Raw genomic sequence first — 11,313 nt, 5'->3', positions numbered from 1 at the left:
ATTATGAAATGAATGCAAAACAGGTCTTGGCCGCCTCCTCCTCCAATGCCAATTATTTCTACATGGTTCGAGCAACCTAAATGTGAAAGTACCAATCTCTTTCAACAGAAAAGATTTTTTCAGATTTCTTGAACAAATGAATAAGAAACTGAGGATGTGGAACTAAAGCACATAAGGTATTTCACAAACTCAAAAGTGCCACATTCTTCTTTGTAGCTTATTACACAGTTCATGGATTTAAGTGACAGGCTCTGTTCCACGCAATTGCCATGGGACAGGTTTTTCCCTGGCTAAATGACATCCAGCAATCCACGATGGAATTTTAAAGCATCCATGCAGCATTGCAGAAACACGTCTATTTGAGAGCTCGGTTAGGACAAAGGACTAATATTCAGCTCTCCACTTTCTTTTTCATAAGAAACATCACAATTACCTACAGCTGGACATACAAACACTAAGTGCTAAGGAGATCAAATGGTAGCTTAAACTAGCAGTACATATTTAGTTATCTTTTTTTGACCAGTTGAAATATATGACTTCTTTATTAATAACCCATTTCTTTATTAATAACCCATTTTCATGCTTAAACAAACACCTTACATTTTGGCTGTCTGTCAACCTGCCAAGAGTATGTACACAGTGTTTTGGTAATCCTGAATTAATTTTCCATCACACGAACACTCCGCACAAGGGGAGACTAGTTTAGATGGATATTTACAGACTCTCCTAATGCATTCATTTCAAGCTATGCCATACATAGGATTTGCACGTTGCTGTAGTGTTGAAAGAGCACGGATCCTTATCCCCCAGGAAGGCATTTCTCAAGGACCTCAAATCAATGCATGAAAGGATAAGAGTAGGGAAGTGAGGCGTGGAGCACAGAGCAGGTTTTTACCTCTTCAGCCCAAGGCAGATAGTTCACGTGATCTAAATTTGGCTGATTCATTTCTTTCCCCATAAAATATCTCTGACGTCTCAACCAAATGAATCAACACAAAAAGTGGAAGGGGCAGCTCTGCAGCCTAGAAGGTGTTTTTTAGCTGTAGGTGCCCCACACCTCTGGGTGGCTTAAGATTTGCAGATCTAAATGGGGCTGGAGGCTAGGCTTTTTGCAGTCAGGAAGAAGCTGAGCAGCCTTGGGGTAAGAGCTAAGTGAGGAAAATGAAGGGGGCACGAGTGGGGGGTGACTTCCTTCTTCCTCACGCCTCCCTTGCATAGCTCCTGCAGCCCAGAGGCTCGAGACTCCGCTGAGCTGCTCAAGCACCTGCTTTCCCCACACGACACCTCCCCGGTACCTTCATCATCGCCCATCTAGGCAACAGCCCCAGCGCTGACGAAGAGCAAGCAGTAAATCCTCGAGGCGTCGCACGCCTATGCCGCGGGGCCCGCTGCACTTAAAGGGTTAAAACAAAGCGCGGCATCACAGCCGACTCAGCGGGGCCGGGACAAGACAATCCCCACCCCCAGTGGAAACGAGGCTCCAGGAGCAAGGGGGTGGCTTCAGTGGCCGCTGCTGCGTCTGCGCACTGCTTCCGCGCATGCTCATTGGCAGGGCCCAGCTCGGCTCTTTATTTTCCAGCCCCGCTTCCAACCGCGACTTTGCAGTCCCCAACAGCTGCGCGCCCCTCCCCCTCCCGGCCCGGACGGTAAGTAACGGCTGCCCCGGCCACGGGCGTGCCCGGCCCGCCCGCCCCACTCCCGGTTCCCTGAGGGGCCGGGGCTGCGACGTCTCCCTTGTGGCGCGTCCCGAGCCGGTGCGGGGAGGAGGGCGCCTGTCAGCGCCTTAGGACCCGCTCGTGGCTCTTGCGGGGACGCCTTAGCCCGCCGGGCGCTGCCTGCCTGTTCATAACACGCGTCTCCAGTAGGGACCAAGAAGGGGATGCTGGATGGGTCCGCCCCTGGGCTGGCGGCGCCCGCTAGGACTTAAGCGCTTTTTTTTAATGGTTATGATTTTTTCAGTCGCACAGAGTGACACCTGTTGGGGCCCCGGAGATCAGTCTTGCTGCTGTATCCCAGTTGTCATCACTTACGTTTTTGTTTTTGAAAGCTGGGGGTGATGACACACTGGCCACGTGATGCGATCGGTTCAGTGAGGAGTGATACACTTGCGTTTCGTGCTGGGTACTGTTCTGCCTGCAGCCGGCCAGAAAATAGGTGAGGGGCAAGGATTTTATTTGGAAGACATGCTGGACCAGAGGTTCTAACCCCAGGTACCGGGCTGTAAGGGGTTGGCTGCTGGTCTGCAGGAGGGTTGGCTGCCAGACTGGAAGTTCAGTAGTGACCAGCGTACTGCGGAGCGGCAGCTGACACTTTTTTTTTTTTTTTTTTATAGTTAGTACTTTTTATACTTAATATAAAAAAAGGGTTGGCTGCTGCTCCACAGTATTCTGGTCACTTCCTGACTGCAGTTTCCCAGTCCACAGCCTAAAAGGTTTGGGAACCACTTTGTTAGACAAGCTTTTTGTGCACAAGGTGCTCTTCCTCAGGTCTGGGGGAAAAAGTAGAACAGTAATTCTCAGTCAGGGTGCTGGGGTTCCCTGAGGTGCCACCAGATCTGTTGAAGGGTGCTGTGAGGTGTGAGGAGGTAAGGTGATCAGCAGTGAAACAAAGCAGATAAGAGCAAGCTCAGGCTTTTCCCTGCCTGGACAATCCCCCACTGCCAAGGCAAGGCCCAGCCCCTCTTGCAGATGACAGTACAGATTTCCCTCGATTTTTATGTGGGTTCTTTAGTATGTGAATTTGCTCTTATGTAATCAGCATAGATGCCACCCTGCCCAAGCAGGTAAGTCTGTTTGGGGGCCGGGGGGGAAGGGCCATGGACCCACTCACCCCAGCCCTGGCTGCAGCGGCCCTGGGAGGCACCGGCTGCCTGCAGCCGCTGGGCTGTACTGAGCCCTGAACCCCCCGGGGCTCTGCTTGTCCCCACTTACCCCAGCTCCTGCTGCACTGCTCCAGGAGTGGGCAATGCCAGCTCCCTGCAGCCCTGGTGTCAGCTGCTCCCAGGGCCATTCCATTACGGGCAGGGGTGAGTGCAGACAAGTGGAGGCCTGGGCTGTGTGGGGCGCAGCACTTGCCCCAGCCCTGGCTGCTTGACACTCACCCCAGCCCTAGCTGCCGGTGCTAGCTGCCTGCACCAGGGCACAGTGCAGCCCAGTGGCTACAGGGAGCTGGCATCACCTGTTCCTGGGCCAGTGCAGCAGCAGCTGGGATGAGTGGAGACAGGCAGAGCCCTGGGGGGTTCAGGGCACATTGCAGCCCTGTGGCTGCAGGCAGCTGCCACTAGCAGCTCCTGGGGCTGCTGCCGCCGGGGCTGGGTTGAGTGCCGCGACCCACGCTGTCCGGGGCTCCACTTGTCAGCACTCACCCCAGCCCGTGCTGGAGCGGCCACAGGAGCAGCTGACATGGGAACCTATCCCTATTTCTTACATTATAAAGTGGGTTTGCTTTATGCAAATTTGATTTATGTGGTGTTCTCCAGGAACTCACATACCGTATAAATCGAGGGAAACCTGTACTTATCTTCTTGTATTTACCATATTTACCTGAATGCAGGATGACCCTAAATGTAAGATGACCATCCCCCACCAATAATTAGATTCTACACACAGAAAGTTTATAAATAATTTTAATTTTTCATGTGTGAAATCTAGTCATTGGAGGATTATCTTAAATTTGCCCCCCACTACTGCAGGGGAGGGGGGGAGATGATGAGGGTGGCACTAATGGGGCCGGTGGTGGGATGGACAGTGTGAGAGACACTTGGGGGGGCAAGTTGTAGGGCAGGTGGGGGTGCAGTAATGGGGCAGCGGGTGGGGGTCAAGTGGTAGGCTTCAGGCAGCTTGCCTCGGGTTGCTCCAATCCCTCCTTCCCCTGTTTCCCACTCCTCCACTCCATGCTGTTTCTGCTACCTGCTGCCTTGGATCACCCTACCCCCGCTTGTAATTGGCTCCACGCTGGCAGGCCCCATCCTTGCTGTAGCCTGAGACATGGAGCATGGCTCTAATCCAGCCCTGTAACAGCATCATGGAACTAGCACTACTGTTCCAGCCCAGCCCCACAGCAATAGCATCAGCTCTGTGATGCTGCTAAGGGCCTGGGCTGCTCCAGGCTGCAGCAAGAATAGAGCCTGCTGGCATAGAGCAAAGGTAAGGAGGAGTGTGGCAGAGTGGGGAGAGAAAAGAAGTGTCGGGGGGGGGGGGACTAGGGGGCTATGCAGGAGCAGTGGCAGGGCATATAGAGGCCGTGGCAGAGGGGAGTGGGGGGCAGGCAGCAGCTCTGGCTCCAACCCTAACCCCGTATTGAGGCTGGAGCTACAGCAGCTGCCTGTTTCCTCACAGCCTCGTGCTCAATTGTAAGGCAAGGAGATTTTTTTCCCCTCCATGTTAAATATAGGGGAGGGGTGGGGACTATGTCTGCTAATTGAGTAAATACAGTAGCTTTTCAAATTGGGTGCCATTCAGTCCACAAAAGTTATGGTGCTTCCAGTTCAGAAAGGTTGAGGACTACTGAAGCAGACAAAGGTTTGGGCTAAGAAGCAGGTAGAACAATAAATGGCCTATATAAAACTCCATATGGTACTGAGACTTAAGATTCGGAAAAAGAGGTAGAACTCTGCTAACAAACGTAGCTACTATTTGTGTTCCTGAACATCTCATGCTATTCTGACCTTTTTGGTTTTGTGGTGTGAGAAGTTTCAGGATATCTATTTATAGCAGGAGGAAATAAAGATCAACAGACCTGAAACACTTTGGGTGTATCTACACGTTGCCATATGGTGACATTGCTATGGTGCTGTGCTTTAGTACTTCCTTTTGGGAGTACTAAAGCATGGCATAGTAACAGCCCATGCTGTGTCATGCACTCAGGGCATGGTTAGATTGTGCTGCTACTTTGCCATAGCGGTGCACTAAAACAGGAGTGTGCCACTATGGCAAAGTAGGAATACTTGCCATAGTGAGGAAATACTGAGGAATACTTGCCATACTGAGGAATTCTTGCAGCACAATCAGTGCATGATGAGCCTGTATCTGCCCTGAACTGTACTACATTTTAATACTTCACAACATTCCAGTGATTTGCAACCATTGCAAATGAATATGTGACCTACACCCTTTAGAGTAACCACAGTGATAGAGCTCCTAGTATAGACAAACTGGCCCTGAACATACCATAACTTTTTTCAAAGTGCTTCAGAATACTGTCCACTTTAGCTATAGATAGATGGACAGCTGCCCTTCTCCCTCCTCTTGCCCCCACAGTTCTCCCTCCCCCTCCAACCCCCCCACACCTCCACCTGGCAGTTCCCTAGCTGGAGTGTTTTAAAATCATTTTGACAGCAGGCAATGGTATCCTTTCCGGTTAGGAAGCATTAGGAAGGGGTTGCTGAGCCCTGTGGCAGGGCAAACAGCCAAGAAGGACTCTGTTGTGTACTCACCCCCCAGTGTCCTAGTTCTGTAGCTGGAGAGAACAATTCCTTGCACTGGTCTCTGCCCCCACAGATTGCCAGGGAAAGTCAAACACTCACTAACTGCCCCAGCCAGAACTGGGAGACCAAAGGCCCTGTTTTTCCCTCCCCCTACCAGAATTGGGGGACTGGACTTTGATAGACCTTCAAAGATACCTGTTTTCCAGCCCCTAGGACTGCTGAGAACATAGCAGAGTGCTCATTGATTGTCTGACTTGCTCTCCTGCTTCCTCCACCCCCAACTGTGGGGCACTATTGGAAGATGCAGGAAGACTTGACAACCCCCATCATGCTCTGAAGACCAGACACACTTAACACAAAGCACTTCTTTTTGCAGTGCTTCCAAATAGTAGTTGGTTCTTCCAGAATTATTTTTGGAACACTTTGGAGAACGTTAATCTGCTCTCCCTTTCAAGTGCTTCAGAGGCGTTTGATGCTCATGAAGTGTTATGTCTGTCCAGGACCTTTGTTTGTCCAGTGCTATTATCATTAGATCAGGATTGGATAGAGTAGTAATTGGTATACTAGCAGGAACCAGCTTCTAAACTAGTGCTGCCACCAATGGAGCTGGAAAAGTGGCAAATTACAGTGTAGTGTTGGGATAAAAAACTGACTGTTAGACCCACCCATTTTACATTGTGGAAGGCACCTCAGCCTAACAATTAAAACTTGACAGCAATGAGCGCAACCATGTTAATGGGTACAAAATTTGCTGTAATAGTTAAAAGAAACATCGTATGACAAATATGCCAAAACTAGTAAATGAAATCAGACTTGTATGTATATTACTTGCCTCTACCCCCTCCCTCCGCAGCTACCACTAGTATACTACACAGCACTGGAAACATATTTCTTTTAAACTATAACAAGGAACATATGGACACACTGTTAATGTTCTCAGGAAAAAATGAATTAAAAAAGGGAAATCTTGGTACAGTAACGGTATATAGAAGAACCTTGATGGATAGAATGTCAAGTTAAGAATAAAAAGGAGCAATTTTTCGGTACAGAATAGCAGAGCCCAACTAACAGACTTGATGTGCATTCTAAATATAGTCCATAATCACTGAGGACATGAGATCCCTTTACACAGCAGACAAGGGATAAAGCAATAATTGCAGAAGCAATTAATCACTTGCAAACCCATACATTGTTTGCTGAAAGCCTGTAGCAGCTGAGTTAAGTTGAAAGAAACAAAGGCATTGGATTTAGATGAACCAAGTCAATGTACACAAATCAAATAATTCTCAAACAGTAAAAATCTGTATCATTAATGCCCTCAAACTGAAGTAATATATAGATTGGCAAGGACATTAGAGTACATCTGTCAGGGAGGAAAGTAGAATAGTGGAAATCAAATTGAAAGTTTAAATTCTCATGAAATAATCTGTTGAAAGAAGGCCTTTGGACTCCAAACATTGTATCTTGCCAAAATTTTAAAATCTGGAGAAAGAAGTTATGAGCCTGGCACAGGAATTGGTGCCAGCAATGTTAGATTTAGAACTCAGTTTCACCTATTTGATTTGCTTATTAGTTTTCAGCAAATTGCTTCCCTTTATATATTTAGGGATACACTGTCCAAATACTTTGACATTATAAATTTTAGACACCTAAGCTTTCTCACTTCTGGGAACTAGCTGAAATATTCTCTCACAGAAAGCTGTACATTAGCAGATTATTTTTTGAATGAAAAGATGTAATATTGCTAAATTGTAGATAATAAATATTTAAAATATATTTCTGTTAACTAATTGCAGCTCAAAACCTGTTTTTGGACACTAAACTATGACATCATGGCAAGATTTCGCAGAAGAACATGCGTCATTCTGTTACTTTTTATTTTATTTATTTGCTCCATAATGATGGCCTTGAAGACTCTCAGACCTGACAGAGCTGGTTTTGGGGATCCATTTGGACTTGGTCTTTTACCAGACCTTCAACAACGGACAACACTCTTAGAAAATAAGCAAAATCCACAAAATGATGCCAAGGGAGATAACATAATGCACACCAATGTTTTGCACAGTATTGCAGTTAATAATATGAAAGCATCTATGGCTTCTGAAAGAAAGCTTGAAGAGGAATTGCCTTCTCCTAATTATAACTTTCATGTATTCTACTACAGCTGGTATGGGAATCCACAGTTTGATGGTAAATATATTCATTGGAACCATCCTCTGTTGCCACACTGGGATCCCAAAATTGCAAACAACTATCCAAAGGGAAGACACAGTCCTCCTGATGATATTGGATCCAGTTTTTACCCTGAACTTGGAACTTACAGCTCCAAAGACCCTTCTGTCATAGAAGATCACATGAAACAAATGCGTTTTGCCTCCATTGGTAATGCAAGTTTTTTGTTGTTAATCTCAGATTCATTTGTTAACCTTACATATTTGAGTAAACAGGATTGCCCAACTCTTCTATTTTCCTGTAGCTATGGAAACTTCTTTATTTAGCAAATGGCTTGTTTCAGTTTTCAACTTATTATCTTTCTCACTGTTTTAAGTGGGTACAGTAGAGTAGATATGAGACTAGAGATTTTACGCATAGCATTGTTTATCATATATTATACTACTGCATGGCCAATATTCTCTGGTTTACAATATAGAACAGTAGTATAAATTGCTATAAGAGTTCTGATCCATCTAGTCAAATATTTTCTCTCTGAGAAGATCAGTTGTAAATATTTCAGGTACAGGTTCAAAACATCCTATAACAGACAGTTCTGGAATAACCTGCCCAAAGAGGAACTTTTCCCTTAACCTCATCACCTAATAGTTGACTTGTATTATGAAGCATCAGGGGTTGTAGCCATTACAGTTCTTTTTCTATCTAATATAATTGTGGATATTCTGATGAATGTCTAATTCTTGTTTGAAACCTGTTAACTTTTCAATCTCCTTAATGTTTAGTTGAGTGAATTTTGTAAGTTAATTGTATTTATTTTTAATTCCATGTATGCAAGGTAAGGACATGAAATTAGTTGGTTTTACATAAATGTAATATTTTCTGTTGCTAGCCTTATACTTCTCAACAGTTTGTTTCCATTTTTTACATTAGCTGGGTATTCAGCAAAGATATCTGGTTAATACTGACTTGTTTTTCTTTCTTTTTTTTATTTTTTATTTTTCTCCTTCTGGTATTTAAGAAAAGGACATTTGAAATTTCCCAGCTGCACCCCTTGGTGGTACCAGTATTATGAGCATTTCCATATGTGGGTTCCAGAGTGTTGCCATCATTTTTAAGCACTGTGTTATCTTATCTGGCCCAGAAAAGACGTGTATTATAAAATGATTAAAATACTGGAGAACATCAGCAATAGAGGGCAAGGCGAGGAAAAATATTTTTGGTGTAAACAAGACAGCTAGTGTCCTGTTCATTTACTTGAATAACTGCAGTTGATTTAGGGCTCAACAACCTGTGTAAATCATTCAAATTATTTCTTCAAGCGGATTTTACCTTATGGTTTTCAACAGAATTTTTTCTACTGTCATTTTGTCTATTCACCCATACAAATTCTTCTGATTTTTTTTGTCAAGTTTGGGCTAACCTAAATAATTTCAGCTCGTCTTCCCAATCCATTATCCTTATAATAAAGAACTTTGGTCCTAGTGTAGATGTTAGAGAGATACTATTTGGTTTTTTGATTGTACAAAATTGACCTTTTCTGATCTGTTCTTTTTGGCTAAGTACAGACAGTCAAAAAACCCAAGGCCAAATTGGTTTAGTCTTTGCTGGTTAGTTTAAGGTGTGAAGATTGAACCCATAAGCAAATGAACAGACATTTACTTTTGATTTAGGAAATGCAGCCACATGCCTCCAGTGTCTCAAGCCAGAAGCCAGGGTTGCTAGAGGACAGCTCTCTGGCACATAGCCAGCATGGGCTGTGTTTGCTTCCTCTTCCTACTGCCCTGAGGTCTCTGGGATTTGTAGTCCACAATCACAGCAGCAGGACGTTACAGAGTTGTGCATCACTTCCTCTTCCTGGTGTTTCTGGAATTTGTAATCCACAGTTACACCCAGCACTAAGTAAGCCAATGGGGCAGGGCAGCTCTGTACTTGGGGGGGGGGGGTGAGTTTAACTCCCCTCCCTGGCCCCAGACCCCAGCCAGGGTTTGCCTGGGGCAGCCAGTGAACCAGCCCTCACTGCTCCAGCTAGGGAGCAGAGGGGTGGCACTAGCCCTGCTCTCTGGATTAGATAGCCCAGCCCAGGACCACAAAGCATGCTGGGATGCTGGAGGACTCTGATTTAACTTGAGCCAGGAAGGGGTCTGGGACAGAAGTTTCATAAACCACTTTGACCTAAATCAGTTAAGTCTGATGCTACATACACCCAAGTTTATCTTGAACCAGTTTCAGCCATTTTGAAACTGGTTTATATGCACTGAACTTCTGTTCTGTTACAGATTTAAACTAGTTTCTGATGATTAATTATGTGTAACTTCTGTCCCTAGCCTATATATGTTTCTTAGGCATCTTATATGCCATGATAATACATTATGTTTCACCTCCATTATAACATTTTCATTATGAAGGATTTTATCAAAAATGCAATTTCACAGGCTATGCTTAATAATAGGTATAATATACACTATCTTTCAGAATCTTTACTGAGAGAGTCATTTTCTTTGTTATGTTGTTATTGGTATCTACTTAACATCCTGTGTGGTGAAGACTAAGTGAATGTATATATTAGTTCTCTATACTGTCTTGTCTTCTTACTTATTTGTTCCCTAATGCCCAGAACATTCAGTGTTTCTCTTCAGGCTTCCTATTCTAGGTACATGTTAATAATTTATTTTTTCTTATGTATTATCTATATCCTTTTCCAGTGCCCTTCGATTATCCACCTTCCCCATATTTTACATGCCCATATATTGCCCTTTTCCAGTAGCTTAGCTTGTGCTGAATTTCTCATAAAATTAGAGGCAAGAGGCCTAAAGTATTCCTCTAGCTTTATTGTTTAGCATTCTTTTCTGATTTCACAGTCCTCTGACTGAATTACTGTATGTGTCTGTGGCTCTTCAAAATGGCACAGTTGAATTTCTGACCAGTCTACATGTAGGAGGTTTAACAAATATATCATTCCTGTTTTGTTAGACCTTGTGACTGGCTTATTTAAGATCCAAATAGCATTCTAGTGTCAGTCATCTGATTTTGTTATCTTAGCTTCTTTCTGACTTATTAGGCTAGGAGAGGGAGAGGGGTAGACTTGGATTCCCTTCATTGTTTGCAATCTGTGCATGGGTTTTACCATTGGATAATTTCATAGATTTCATAGACATTTGGGCTGGAAGGGACCCCAGAGGATCATCGAGTCCAGCCCCCTACCCCAGGGGCAGGAAATCAGCAGGGATCGTAGGATCCCAGCAAGATAAACATCCAGATGTGTTTTGAAGGCGTTCAAAGTGGGCGCTTGAACCGCCTCAGGTGGCAGTCTGTTCCAAACCTTGGGGGTTCAGACAGCGAAGAAGTTTTTTCTTATGTCCAGCCTGAACCGGTCACAGTGCAGTTTGTGACTGTTCGATCTTGTCATCCTTTGGGGCGCTCTGGTGAACACTCGTTCCCCCAGATCCTGATGAGCACCCCTGATAAACTTACAGGTGGCCACCAGATCACCCCTGAGCCTGCGCTTGTCCGGGCTGAATAACCCCATTACTCTCAGCCTCTCATCATAAGGCCTGTTTTCCTGACCTCTGATTATGTGTGTGGCTGTCCTCTGGACTCTCTCAAGCTTTTCCACATCCTTTTTGAATTGCAGAGCCCAAAACTGGACGCAGTACTCCAGCTGCAGCCTCACCAAGGCCGAGTACAGCAGGAGAATGATGTCCCGGGATCTGCTTGAG

The 11,313-nt window shown here is 45.2% G+C and overlaps 1 protein-coding gene across 1 annotated transcript in view; it reads left to right on the top strand.

The window, feature by feature from the left end:
* The first annotated feature begins 1,538 nt into the window (after window positions 1–1,538).
* The window catches only part of MANEA (mannosidase endo-alpha), a 37,907-nt gene continuing 28,132 nt past the window's right edge, over window positions 1,539–11,313 (top strand). Inside the window, exons 1-2 of the mRNA XM_019520194.1 lie at window positions 1,539–1,646; window positions 7,222–7,807. Coding sequence (XP_019375739.1) covers window positions 1,539–1,646; window positions 7,222–7,807 — 694 coding nt within the window. The remainder of the gene's footprint in view (window positions 1,647–7,221; window positions 7,808–11,313) is intronic.

Source organism: Gavialis gangeticus, unplaced genomic scaffold (assembly GCF_001723915.1).
Source record: "Gavialis gangeticus isolate Ggan-Ray unplaced genomic scaffold, GavGan_comp1, whole genome shotgun sequence".
Classification (NCBI taxonomy): domain Eukaryota; kingdom Metazoa; phylum Chordata; order Crocodylia; family Gavialidae; genus Gavialis; species Gavialis gangeticus.
Note: the sequence above shows the minus strand (reverse complement) of the source record. Positions and strands in the feature narration are given on the sequence as shown.